General features: G+C 39.8%; 1 protein-coding gene and 2 long non-coding RNA genes across 3 annotated transcripts; 1 reads left to right on the forward strand and 2 right to left on the reverse strand.

Annotated features, from left to right (window-relative positions):
* Nucleotides 1-549: 549 nt before the first annotated feature.
* On the forward strand, nt 550-1704 carry LOC111946727 (uncharacterized). The gene is made up of 2 exons (XR_002872462.2): nt 550-686; nt 1432-1704. It is a non-coding gene; the product is annotated as an uncharacterized LOC111946727 (long non-coding RNA).
* A 6-nt stretch (nt 1705-1710) lies between these two features.
* LOC111946726 (uncharacterized) lies at nt 1711-2977 on the reverse strand. The gene is made up of 3 exons (XR_002872460.2): nt 2838-2977; nt 2128-2207; nt 1711-2049 (listed from the first exon to the last, which is right to left on the reverse strand). It is a non-coding gene; the product is annotated as an uncharacterized LOC111946726 (long non-coding RNA).
* A 4659-nt stretch (nt 2978-7636) lies between these two features.
* Nucleotides 7637-12538, reverse strand: LOC105356746 (uncharacterized). The gene is made up of 3 exons (XM_023951188.2): nt 12406-12538; nt 8800-10756; nt 7637-8710 (listed from the first exon to the last, which is right to left on the reverse strand). The coding sequence occupies exons 2-3, from the start codon at nt 10714-10716 to the stop codon at nt 7979-7981; spliced, it is 2649 nt and encodes an 882-aa protein (XP_023806956.1). The 5' UTR covers nt 10717-10756; nt 12406-12538; the 3' UTR covers nt 7637-7978.
* Between the last annotated feature and the right edge of the window lie 440 nt (nt 12539-12978).

Consider the following 12978-nt stretch of genomic DNA (forward strand, 5'->3'; position numbering starts at 1 on the left):
CCGAAGCCACCGCTGTACACCTATGACATTGTTGGTAGTTTATGACACATAGCAACCATAACTTCGACTGTAAAAAAATTAATATTGGACGTTTAAAAATTCTGTGTGAAAGTGGGAGGACTGTCCAAAGAAATGCTCTTGTTTTGATCGTTTTCTCCTTGCATTGTTATTTAATTGCATCAAATTATTCAAACGGTGCTGTAGCATAGTCGACTTTGGCCCTGTGTGATTATTCTTTAATGTGTTTGTGTGGACTGCAGGTGCACACTGTATGGTGTCAAAATAGAGCCTAAAGTATTGCGCATCAAAACAGTAAAACCGCGCATCAAAACCCCAAATCTGCGAATCAAAATGCATAAATTGAGAACCAAAACCCACAATTTGCAACCAAAAGCCTTTCCCCAAAGCACAATCCTATTTCTCAGCTGCCGATTTGTTTTCTCGCCATTCTGAAATCCTGTTTTTGAGTTGCAGTTTTATTTTGAAACTGTCTTTTTGAGTTGCGCTTTTATTTTTTGAGTTGTGCTTTTATTTCTTGCGGTTTTGATTCTAAAACCTGTCGACACGTAAAAACAGCGACATGTCAGTCAAGGGGAGGGGAGGCGGGACATCCCTGATATCCAGAAGCTCATTGGCTACCGAATAAGACCGAGTCTTACGTCAACAGACCAGTTTAGAATGTGCCGGTAAGTTTCTCATGTTTTTCATATCTTTTACTATATTAAAATATCAAAATTGTACTTTATTTAACCAGAGGACGCCAGCACATTCAGATGAGGAGCTCCACAAGTAGCTGCTAGTGAAAAAAGATGTTAGAAAGTTAGATGTTGCATGACAAACTATCAGCATTGTTCTCCTGTGTTAGCATGCTAGCTAGCTCAATGCTAGCGGGGTATCCAGCTCTTTTCATGACTTTTGTGGATTAAACAAAGTACATTTTTTACCACAGTGTCAGGATCAGTCATGTCAACCTGGGAATAATTGCCCGTGGATTGTCACTATGGTTAATCAAATTGTTTTTTAAGAAGTACATTCATGTGTATATATAAGGTTTTTCAATATTTCCTTAGGGATTACACAGATGGATTGAACAACAAAGCAACATATTGCTGCAAGAAAGTGACACCTTTCCTAGTTTGGGATCAAGTTAATCCCTATTTAAAATAAATACATAAAAGAAACACAATTTTTATTTGAAGTACCAGAGCAAATTTCCCACAGGTGGGATCAATAAAGTTTTTCTGATTCTGAACTGTATTCCAAAATAATTTTCTCAACCTTAAAGATTGCAGGTTAACACAGGAAGTTACCTTTCACAATATGCAGCTACTGAGTAGCAATTAAGGTGTGTGTGTGTGTATATATATATATAAATATATACACACACACACTCATTTTAACTGTCTTAAATACATTTTTCTTTGTGTGCAGGATGCTGTGGACATTGGACGACAGACTAACTTAAACCAGGCAGAGCAGGAAACTGTTGGAGTTGTTGTTCCCTCTGTGGCTTGTCCTCTCTCCTCTCAGACCTGTTCAACCCTCGTGGGACATCAGAAAACCATGGCCAAGACATTAACATTTATGTACTGATCTATGCATGTCATCACAGCAGGATGTAACAAAAACTAACAATGTGAACAGATCTCATCTGCCTTACAAAATACTGCCCCCCTTAAGAAAATAAATGGCTAATAATCACCACTGGTATTTTGTAAAGCTTCATTTTTTAATGTTTGACCATTGAATGTGTTTTGTACAAAAGACTGATGGTTTTGCAAAGATCTTTGAAACACAGAGTCAAGTGCATTAGGTTCTGTGAAATTCTGAACCACAATTCAGAGAAATTAAAATAACTGTTTTTAAAACTCCTTAAAAGACTTGAGGTGGAAAAGTCACTGTTTTCGTACAGGCACTAAGAAATGGGAAGCAGACAGTGTGGTCGAAATGGACAACTATCTTAAAGGCTTCTCTTTCAGTTGACAGGAGATGTCTGTGAGCCTGCTGGACAGCCTTTGCATCACACTGGGACGTCTTTGGGGCCTGCATCTGGAAAGAAACAAAAACAGCAAAGTTAATTAACCAAAAAAAGAAGAGAAAAATTCAGATTAAATTTTTTTTCATTACCTTAAAGAAGATGTAGACATCCACGTCGTAGCTGCCTCAGTATTCCTGCCTTTTTTGTTATGGTATGCATAACAACGGCCCTTATAGAAAACAACAGACATACAGCAATAGTCAATTTTAAAACCACCACCCAATTAAATATACTAATAATTCTATTGATGTCTAATACTGGAATAATTTTAAGTGGAATAAAACACGTTTTTGCTGGTCTGCTACAATTTACTCTGCTCTGGTTCACTCGAATACCGGACTTCTGCCAGTCTGCATAGTGCAGACGCATACATTTTGAATAATATGGCACAGCAATATTGTTTCTCTGTTCAATAATTCCCTCTGTCTGTAAACCCTGAAAAATATTGAGAAACCTTATAGGTTATAACATATTTGATTAACCCTAGTGACAATTCACGGACAATTATTCCCAGGTTTACATGACTGATCCTGACACTGTGGTAAAAAATGTACTTTGTTTAATCCACAAAAGTCATGAAAAGAGCTGGAAACCCCGCTAGCATTGAGCTAGCTAGCATGCTAACACAGGAGAACAATGCTGATAGTTTGTCATGCAACATCTAACTTTCTAACATCTTTTTTCACTAGCAGCTACTGGGGGAGCTCCTCATCTGAATGTGCTGGCGTCCTCTGGTTAAATAAAGTACAATTTTGATATTTTAATATAGTAAAAGATATGAAAAACATGAGAAACTTACCGGCACATTCTAAACTGGTCTGTTGACGTAAGACTCGGTCTTATTCGGTAGCCAATGAGCTTCTGGATATCAGGGATGTCCCGCCTCCCCTCCCCTTGACTGACATGTCGCTGTTTTTACGTGTCGACAGGTTTTAGAATCAAAACCGCAAAAAATAAAAGCGCAACTCAAAAAATAAAAGCGCAACTCAAAAAGACAGTTTCAAAATAAAACTGCAACTCAAAAACAGGATTTCAGAATGGCGAGAAAACAAATCGGCAGCTGAGAAATAGGATTGTGCTTTGGGGAAAGGCTTTTGGTTGCAAATTGTGGGTTTTGGTTCTCAATTTATGCATTTTGATTCGCAGATTTGGGGTTTTGATGCGCGGTTTTACTGTTTTGATGCGCAATACTTTAGGCTCTATTTTGACACCATACTCACTGTGTGCACTTAAACATCACAGACAGCTTCAGAAGAGGCTGCATCAGGCAGAGATGAAAGTGGAGCAGCAGGCAGATGGTACCCACCTGGGATAATAGAACCAATGCACTTTCAGAGAGTTTTAAAAAACGGGAAGGGAAGAGTGGATCGTTTTCACAAGCATGACCTTTATCAAGTTTTTCGTTGAACTGCAGTGTACAGAAATCATCCTCATTTTACTTTTTGTTTAGATTTTAGTTTTTCTGCTGTTTTACTTGGAATTTAACGATTTGTTTTACCGATTCAATTCATGTCATATTTTATGGTTGAAGATACCATTCATGGTCGACATCTTTAGCCAAAACTTCAACCAGTGTGACCCGGAAATAAATACCTGGGAACCAAACAATGCAGGGGAAGCTTTCCAGATTCCTTGTAACACAAAATTAAATGTGTCTACAAACAAACAAGTATGAAAGTCAAATCCTTTCACATTTTAGTTTCCTAAAGTTCAGCCCACTGTTGTTTTTCCACATCAAAATAATCCAAAGGGAACATTATTAGAACATTCTAGCACACTGTATGGTCACACGTCTTTGATAAGTGTTTCCACACATTAAACTGGAATGATGGCTTGATTCGTTTTTGCTGCCATCACATGTGTGTTTTCCAATGTGATTGGTACTTGGTGGTTTTTACGTTATAGTTAAATAAACCTACCATATGTCAGTCTAAATGGTATTTTCCAAGATCATGATAATCAATTTATTTCATTTTGAAACCATTTTATAAACTTCATTGGGTGTTTGGTTGTAGAATCAAATGGATGACCTCCATCTATGAAGAAAAAGAATGTGACGATAATCAAAAAACAGTGCTCTGTTATCAATTTCTTAACATTTGACTCTGTGAGGCTGCAGCTGAGGGTGGGTCCATCTGCAAACTGCTCTGGAAAGTGTGTTTGCTCAGCATGTGAAGACAAACACCACGTGAGTGCAGGTTAACCGAGTTAACTCATGACAATGCAGATCGTTTGACGCGTGCACCGGTGTCATGGAGTTCATGCCAAACTAAATCTGTCAGTCGGTGCTTTGATATATTTAAAGGAGAAACCCGTTGGGATTCTGCTCTTTCTTTGCCACTGTGACTAAATGAACTGAAATGTGCTGTGCTCCTTGAAAAATCAGGTCATTTTGTGTTGGTGTGATGTGTGTAGGAGCTGAGTCATCTCAGTGGTTCCTTCGGTGACCTAGTAAATATTCAAGGAGCTTCATTAGCAGGACTGCAAGATATTTTCCATTTCTACAAGTAATAAAAGCTTTTTTTCAAGTTTGAGCTGTTTTGTTTCTGTTTTTTGACCAAATGAAATGCCAGCACTACAGCAGCTGCAGTGAGACTGTAACTGGAAACAACAAAGTAATTGACCACAGAAAAAAAGTGAGCTAAGAGAGGAGCAGGAAAGCTCAATGACAGGATGAGCAAATGGCTTGGAATGACAGAGGCTGATGAGTGGAGAACAATAGTGGAGCATTGGTGAGGAAACAGTTGATGGGAAGCAGGTGGGGCTGAATGGGGGGGGGGGGGGGGGGGCAGGAAGACTCATTCTCCAGAGGAGAAGACGGAGCTCACAGAGAATGGGGAGGAAATCTTTGTAGAGCGGCAACCAAAGCTTCACTCATGAGGCTTTAATTTACTAAACATGTCTCTTTAGTAACATCTAGTGGTGGTGGCATTAATAATAAAAATTTTAAAAGAAAAACTCTGTACGACACCCACATAAATCTTGAACAAAAAAAGGAAAAAAAAATGTGCATTTTTGCCTTAAATGTATGGCAGAACTGCATTTCATCGTAGTGTGGAGTCCGATCAGACACAGCTGACTTGTGCTTCTTGGTGTTAAGCCCCATTCATTTTCCATTTAAACAACACAAAGGCAGATTTTCAAATCCAAACTTACAATATCTGGATGTTCACTGCAAAAAATGACTCTTAAGAAAGTAAAAAAAAAACCTGTGCTTCAATAAAAATTGTCATATTGTATGGCGAGAAAAATAATCTTATTAAAAAGACTTTTCAAGAAAAAAATAGTTCGGAGATCATTCACTGGAGGTAAAACGGGATTTTTTGTTGATCAGTCAAGGTTGACATCCTTCACATATTAACAATATGACCTTTTATGTGATTTTGGATGTTGTTGATGTGATCACACCAGTAAATCAACAACAGCAAGTCTTTTCATGCAACTGCATGCACTGAAATGAAGCAATGGTTTCCAAAATTACAATTTTTTTTAGGCTGTTCCTTAAAAGGTTATACTTCTGAAAAATACTGCATGTTTAATTCAAGGCTTTTATTGGTTTTAGAATAGAAATCAACACATAATCAGAATAAATGATATCACATATACTGCACATCTTCATAACAACAGGAAATACTCATAAACACCGAACCAACAGACTAATATCTGTTTTAACAGTTTCTTCAGTTTTTCTTCAGTTTTTGAGTGCAGTTTTCTTCCCTGAATGTCTTTTCAACAGATTTCAGAAACTAAACTAAAAACGTGATCTGAAAAAACTTGAACAGAAAGCTTTAACACATTTTTGCATCTGTCCTTACTTACACAACCCTGAAGCAGACTCCATCTACTGTTATTTTTGCCTTAACCCTTGTGCTATCCTAGGCACTTTAACATTGGGAGTGGGGTCATCTAGACCCACTAGACAGTGCGCTAAACCTTTTTTCTTCAATGATTTGTGATCTTCACTGGTGTCCATGGATTACATGAAATCTTTCCACCTTTATCCACCTTTGTCATGGTAGGGAGAACACGTCAATGTAAGGGTGGGGTCATCTAAGATAGCACAAGGGTTAAAGAAACACAAGGCAAGAGGCCAAGTTCAATTTTTAAAAGGGGGAAACAGGTTATTGATAGATGAAACTTAAATAATTTCTGGCTATTAATATTCAGAAGTGTGTGCATAGATGGTTCTTAAAACTTGTTGAAAAAGTTACTTGTGTACAGAGAAACATCACAGCAATACATATACAGCATAGTTTCCTAATGGCAGACGCAAATGATTGGAAAGAAATCAAAAAAACTCATATTTAGCCTATTTCTATATAGAATACTAGTTCAACCTATAGAAAAATGTGAATATAGAAAGAAATCCAAGAAAACAATCCTGAAGACTTTTTTTAGTAGTTTTCTCAAAACTACTAAGATAAGTAAGTCTTCAGAACAAAACTGCGAATTAATCTGAAGAAGTTTTAGGAGAACAGTGTGAAGAAGAGTCGGATGCCAACTAGATTAGTATAGGCCCGGAAATGTGACCAAATTTTACCAGTTCTCTGTGGCAAAGAATCATAATGCTATGTAGGCACCAAAAACTCTGGAAGAGACATCAATAAGATTAAAACACAAGTGCCAAATGTGTTTTAAAGCAACAACTGCACCTAGTAGTATAAATAGATTTGGAAAAACACGTTCAAACCAAAACAAAGAAAAAAAACAGCAGCAAAACCAAATATTGACACTCGCAGTTGCCCTATCTGGAGCAATGATATATCATTGACAGGCTACACAGACTAACACAACAGACACACAAATCTAGTTACTAAAGAAAGGGTAGAAGTTGCACAGATTAAGTGTGATTGACCTGAAAAGTTGATCATATTTCTTTTGCGAATGGAAAACTATCCCAATTAACTACCAGTACCTGATGCTATGTAAATGCACATGCTTTATATTTTAGAAAAAAATCTATAATTTAAAAAAAAAGGGCTTTTGCGAATCAAAGTAGAGCGGTACTGTCAAAAGGTTCTCAAGCTGCAGGGATCCTAGAAGGCAGAGCTTCTCACTTTTCTGCATTTATTGATCCACAAGCCAAGTGTTATGTAAATAAGACTGACATTTTAAGACATGGATCAGTGCTACAGGTGGAAATATTTTCAAAGGAAACAATCTAAATCTGGATTTCTTCAAAATGTTTTTCTTTGTCAGAGTTTAAATGTCTTCCAATGAATGCAGAAACACTGTTACTGCATTTATTTGAGTAATGATGGTAATGATGTAAGGATGGCATCCTTTTTTTTACTTCACAGAAGTGCCAACCGCTTGAGAATTGATCATGGGGGAGAAACAATAATTTCAGTTTGCACCCGACCAGAATTCTATGACACCAAGTCTTTTGTATATCCGAATAGAGGTGTGAAAGAAAAAGCCTGGAGAAAGATTCACGCGTTTGGCACTGCTTTGACATTTTGCATCAGGTACCAACAGTCCAGTGCGAACACCATATGCCAAAAGCATGTTCAAGAACTTGCCTTCAGACCGTTCTTGAATGCACGACATGTTCCCAATGTGAATGTAGCATTCAGAAAGTTTAAACTAGTATCCAGATTCCATGACAATAGAGGTTATAGATGTTTATTTTTCCTACAACAATTTCTTCAAATGTAATTGAACACAATTAATTTTATGTTTGAAGTTGCCAGGTAACATTCGAGGTAATATTTCCAGTACTGAGCATGTATTTGGATGATTGTGGAGTGGAGTACAACAATGTAAATTAAAGAAAATAACTCTTAAAGAACCAAACTTGGTAGGACCGACCATCTACCATGACTAGTTTTGGTCAAAAATGACAAACAAAGACAAATGGAGAAACACTTCAAACATGTCTCATAGGCCAAAGAGTATGTATATAACCCCAGACATTTACGAATGTATATACTTTACTACTCATTTGTATTGGTAAATCTTAATGCAATGGTGCATACTGTCTGACACAGCAAGCTGACCCTCGGGTAACAAGGTCAGTCCACGTGGACTACTCAGTCCTTCGTTTACTATGGGCCAACCGAATCCTTGTTCCGGATATAACACAATTTTGTGTTGTTCCCCCCAGTCTGCGACCAGAACATTACCATCTGTATCTATACAGATTCCCCAGGGGCAGGCCAGGACAGGTCCCATGCCTGCACACACACCTAGAACTCTTATGGTGTTCCAGCCTGGCTCCAGCACTTTTATACAAGGGACACGTCCAGTTTCATTGCCCCTTTCAGACACAGCTACTAAGCCTGTTGTCAAGCAAGTTGCCACTAAGTAGGGCCTGTGGAACCCGGTCACAACTGTGCGCTCAAGCCGAGAACCGGTCTTTGGTTCGAGCTTCAAGGAAATGAGTGTACCTTTTCTAATATCTGCAACCAGAAAGTCATCTAATCGGGTCGCAGTCACACCCCTTGGAGCCTCCAGTTCATCCTTTGCAGAACCCAGGCCAGAGCCTCCAAAGGTCTGGAGTAGACGGCCATGGCGATTGAACACAAGCAGAGCCCTTTCTGCTGCACAGCTCAAAGCGATCAAGCCTTTTCCATTGACAGCAATGTCAAAGTAATTCCTGCATCTTCTGGTTGAACCGTCAGAGCGTGCGGAGGTCAATTGCTGGAGGACATTTCCTCTAGGGTCAGTCACCTGTTTCAAAGTTTAATGTTAGCTTGAAATTGTACATTTGCTGCTACAAACATGCTATACTTTGAATGAACTTGAAAGGGGTGACATACCTGTACACGTGCATTTCCACAATCCACTATAAAGAGGTGGCCCTGTGGTGTGGCATGGATCCCGCTTGGTAGAGTAAGGTCAGCCCGACCTGATCCCTGCTTGCCAAACTGCCCAATGAAATGGACACCACTGGGGTTGTATGCTTTGAAGGACAAATCCCCTTCTTCCTCTAACTCTGCCAGAGCCAGCTCCCTCCCTCCTCTGTCCCTCTTCAGCTCTTGAGAGGACACATCTATGGCTGACAGAGATAAAGACCTGGCCACAAGGGGTTGTTTTGCTTCACCCAGTATGCTTTCATTGTGTTGCTCCTTATTATACCCTCCGTGAGCAGAGCATAAGATGTTCTGCCCCCTTTCATAGATCCGAGACCGTCGACTGAGTGTTGGTGAGGCCAAAGTTGAGTTACCATTCTTAACCTTCCACAGTCCTTGCTCATTTGTCCTGCCAGGGATTAGCGGATGTGTCCTCTGTGTCAAATCCAATGCAGACTTTGACAAGTAGCAACTGTAGTTTAGAGAGCTTCTTTTTAAACCGTAGTCATACGATGGGCCAATGATGAAGGTGTAGCTTGAATCGAGGCTGTCCGCTGGGGATGGAGCACGGCCCGAGTCACCAAGTGTCCCAAGGGAGTGTTCATCCGAAGACTGGCTGATGCGGGAATGAAAGCGGCCTCTGCAGGTGAGTTCTAAGCAGCTTTGGCTGGTCAGGGTGTCTTTTGTATTTGTCCTGGGAGATTTTAAGGCACTGTTGGCAAAGCTATGAAGTCGACCATTGGAGCCCTGACTCCCTTTTCTTTTAGGTCTATCTTGGCTTTCCAAACTCAATGATTGGTTGAGCTTACCATGGTCCTTTCGTCTTTCTGGTGACGGGGACAGCTTTCTATTTGAAGCAACTGAAAGCAATTTCTTCTGATTCCAGTGGGAAGGACTCTTTTTATCACAGTTAATCTTGTTTACCAGATCTTCATCGGCCGATGAAGTGACGATGTGTTTGTGTCCAACGGGAATGGCCAACGAAAGATTTTCTCCTTGTTGCTGGAAGTAACCCGAATCCATTTCAGTATGTTGGGGAGAAATCCTGTCAGATTGTTCGCATTTGGGAAGCCAGTGAAGGATCTTAGCAGAAGAAAGCTTCTGTTCATCCTCTGAATCCAGGTCACTTTGGTTTGAAAGGCTGATCTTTCGAACCACACGGGAAGTTGGTGAGGTCCAACCCTGTCCTTGAGTGCTATTTTCTTTCTTAAAACTTTGATGGTTCATGTCTTCACACTTGATCTCCTGTGAGTGGAGAGCACATGGTTGTCCGTGCGGTCCACAGCTTCCAACATTCAGGCTTAGGTTTTGATCTTGTATGTGGATTTCTCCAAAGGTGACAGCATTAGTTTGGGAGCTTGGTTTGAAGTTCACTTTCTTAAGGGAAACAGTCATTTCCCAGGGCTGTAGGAACTCTGTTATCTCTTTAATAAGAAGGTTGTTGTTTTGCACGTTTTCATTTACAACTGATTGACCCATTTCTTCAATTCTACATTGAAGCTCGGCTAGTTTGCGGAACCTTTGGTCCATCAGGTTTTGACTAACCCGCACTGCCGCCAGATTCTCCCTCTGAACTTGCTCCAGGTGCTGCTGAGTGTCCCGATGGTCTTGCTCCACCCTCTCGAGGAGACGCCTCTCCTCTCTGCGCACTCCTAGGACAGCTCGTTCAACACTCCGTTTTACTGCTTCAAATTCATTTTTTTGGTGCTCTTGGATTTGCTGCAGCTCAGCACAGACCTGTGCAAGATCACACTGAGCTTGTGTCACCCAGCATGATGAGAACTGAGGGGACAGGCTGGGGGTATAGCTGTCCAACTGACAATCCGGACTCTTGGCTGGTATGGAAATAGGAGAACTGCTTTGCCTAGGGCCCTCCCCAAACATTGTGAGGAAATTGGTCTTTTTGAAGAATCAGTCTGAGTTTCTGCAGAAAAACAAAGAGGACACTTGCATTGAAAATCATTCAAATAAAGACATGACAACTGCTTAAAGTCCCATCCTGATCATCTGTGGTGCTATTTTAAAAGCATCTTTTGATTGCAATTATGCCATTTAGCCAAAATTTAAAAAAAGCCTGTGTTGTTTTCTAGGACATAGTTTCTGCAGATCAGCAGGAGTTAAATAGAAATTTGACTCCTAGATGTGAGCGGTAGGTTTAGGCAGGGATTAAGCCTGCCCCCATTTCTCATCATCCTTCTGTTTACGTGGTCTCCCGCTAACTTACAGCCCCTCATACCCCCAACCTAACATTACCGGTGCAACAAAAATGACAAGCAATATCGGAGCCATCGAGACAAACAGTTTTGAGCCAAATTCCAGCTCAGAAGAGGAAAATGAAGACGGACATGGATCTAGTAGTCGAGCTTGTGGATTGCTGTCGTACAGTAGGTTCTACAACACTGCTACAAGTTTTTTCCAACGTCATTATTTTTCATCTGCTTCTGATTCACAAAAATTTGAATTAAAAAAACTTAATTTTCTTTATATATGTCCTCCATCATCAGAAAACTTGCCACAAGACCATATTAAAAACACCATTTGAGTAGTTTTTGTTTTTTTTAAAGATTGTCACAATAAGGGAACGGAAACATCAGACAAAATAATTGTCCCTGGGTAGAAGTAAAGTGTTTAGCATATTCACATCACAATTAAGTAGTGACATTTGATGTAAACAGCCGCTTATGCAAACGTGTCAGATCTTCAAAGGGTTGTTTTTAAGATTCAAGAGGCTGTGGGAAGAAAGAGCAAACGCAGAGCAGGAAGAAAGTTTTTGAGTTCCGCTTCCAAGAGTTTCCTACAGTATTTCAAACGGTGACAGACAAGTAGAAGCACCCGCAGTGAGGCTGAGAGAGGGAGGTGCAGACTGAGTGTCAGCACAACAATACTCCTCAGCTTCTCAATTGTGTGCGAAAAAGACGTCCCTTTGAGGTTTTATTCATGAGGACAACAATGTAATATCAGGAAGTAACAATGAAGACGTCTGTTCCTATCACTAATTTATACATAAAGCGGCTTTTCTAACAAGCAAACACGACTTGAGAGTTTCAAGAAGGGAACACGGCGAATGTTGACCTACATCCAAAGCTTCAGCAGGTACTCGGTTTCAGGAGCCAACCTGTAATTCTACACTCTACAGTAGAAGTTACCGACCGCATGAATAGTTTAACAGTTCAGGAAGACCAAAATGCAAATGAGCTCGCACAACTTGGATGCAAGGTAACTTTCAAATTGGATAAAGCTTTATTTTTATGTCTGGTTTTATGTAAGAAAAGAAGTCAAGCAACAAGACTACCATAAGGTGGTCTGTTTGCAGAGGGACCAGTGGATCTGAGGCACTAGGTCGAAGCTTTGCCTCTTTGTTCCAGCTTTACTAAATTACATTGTAAATGAAGGCAGTCCAGATGCTCAGCCTCTGAGTCAATAAAAGAAAGGCAGAAAAAAACTAAGCTAATGCAACAATACATATTTTTGTGTGTAATTTAATATAAAATAAACTCCCAAAATTCCATTTGTTTTCTAATAAACAAAGAGGACAGTGAAAGAAAAAAAAGAGGACACACCACTAAGTCTTACCTGTGTTCAGGTATTGGCGCCCTTTCAACACTACTCCTCTCCTCCTCTTCACTTTTACCAGCCGTCTTACTCTTATGCCCCTTTTCTCCTTGCTTGTTGCTAGGAAACCACCACCACACTGACTCCGGTTTCCTCCGTTAGCTCTGGTTTATGTCTGTTATGAAGCCAAGGAAGACATCCAGTGTCTCATTGAACCATAACTGATACTAAACAAATATGGAGAAATGTCGTTTCCTGTAGGCCACAGATTTGTCCTTTTTGTACAATTAAAATTTAGAGGGGGGGGGGGGGGGGGGGGGGGCATTTTTTGAGTTTTGTTCCTCTGGAACTAAAATGTTCTGTGTCTATCTGCAGAGAAATTAGGGTTAATGACAATTTGCTCTGAAATTTTTCAAATTAGAAGCCATAAAAATATGTTTGTTATAAGTTGGTCATTATAGCTAAGCTGCAACCGGAACAGTTTCTTTTTTACCTTCCTCTCAAATACAAACATTTTTTTAAAGAAAATTAGAAATAAAAATGTACAGTGAAAGAAAAAGTGCCATTTTAATAAAAGCAGTAGAAGGGCAGTCT

The sequence above is a fragment of the Oryzias latipes genome, chromosome 21 (assembly GCF_053564925.1).
Source record: "Oryzias latipes strain Hd-rR chromosome 21, Olatipes_Hd-rR_3.1".
Classification (NCBI taxonomy): Eukaryota; Metazoa; Chordata; class Actinopteri; order Beloniformes; family Adrianichthyidae; genus Oryzias; species Oryzias latipes.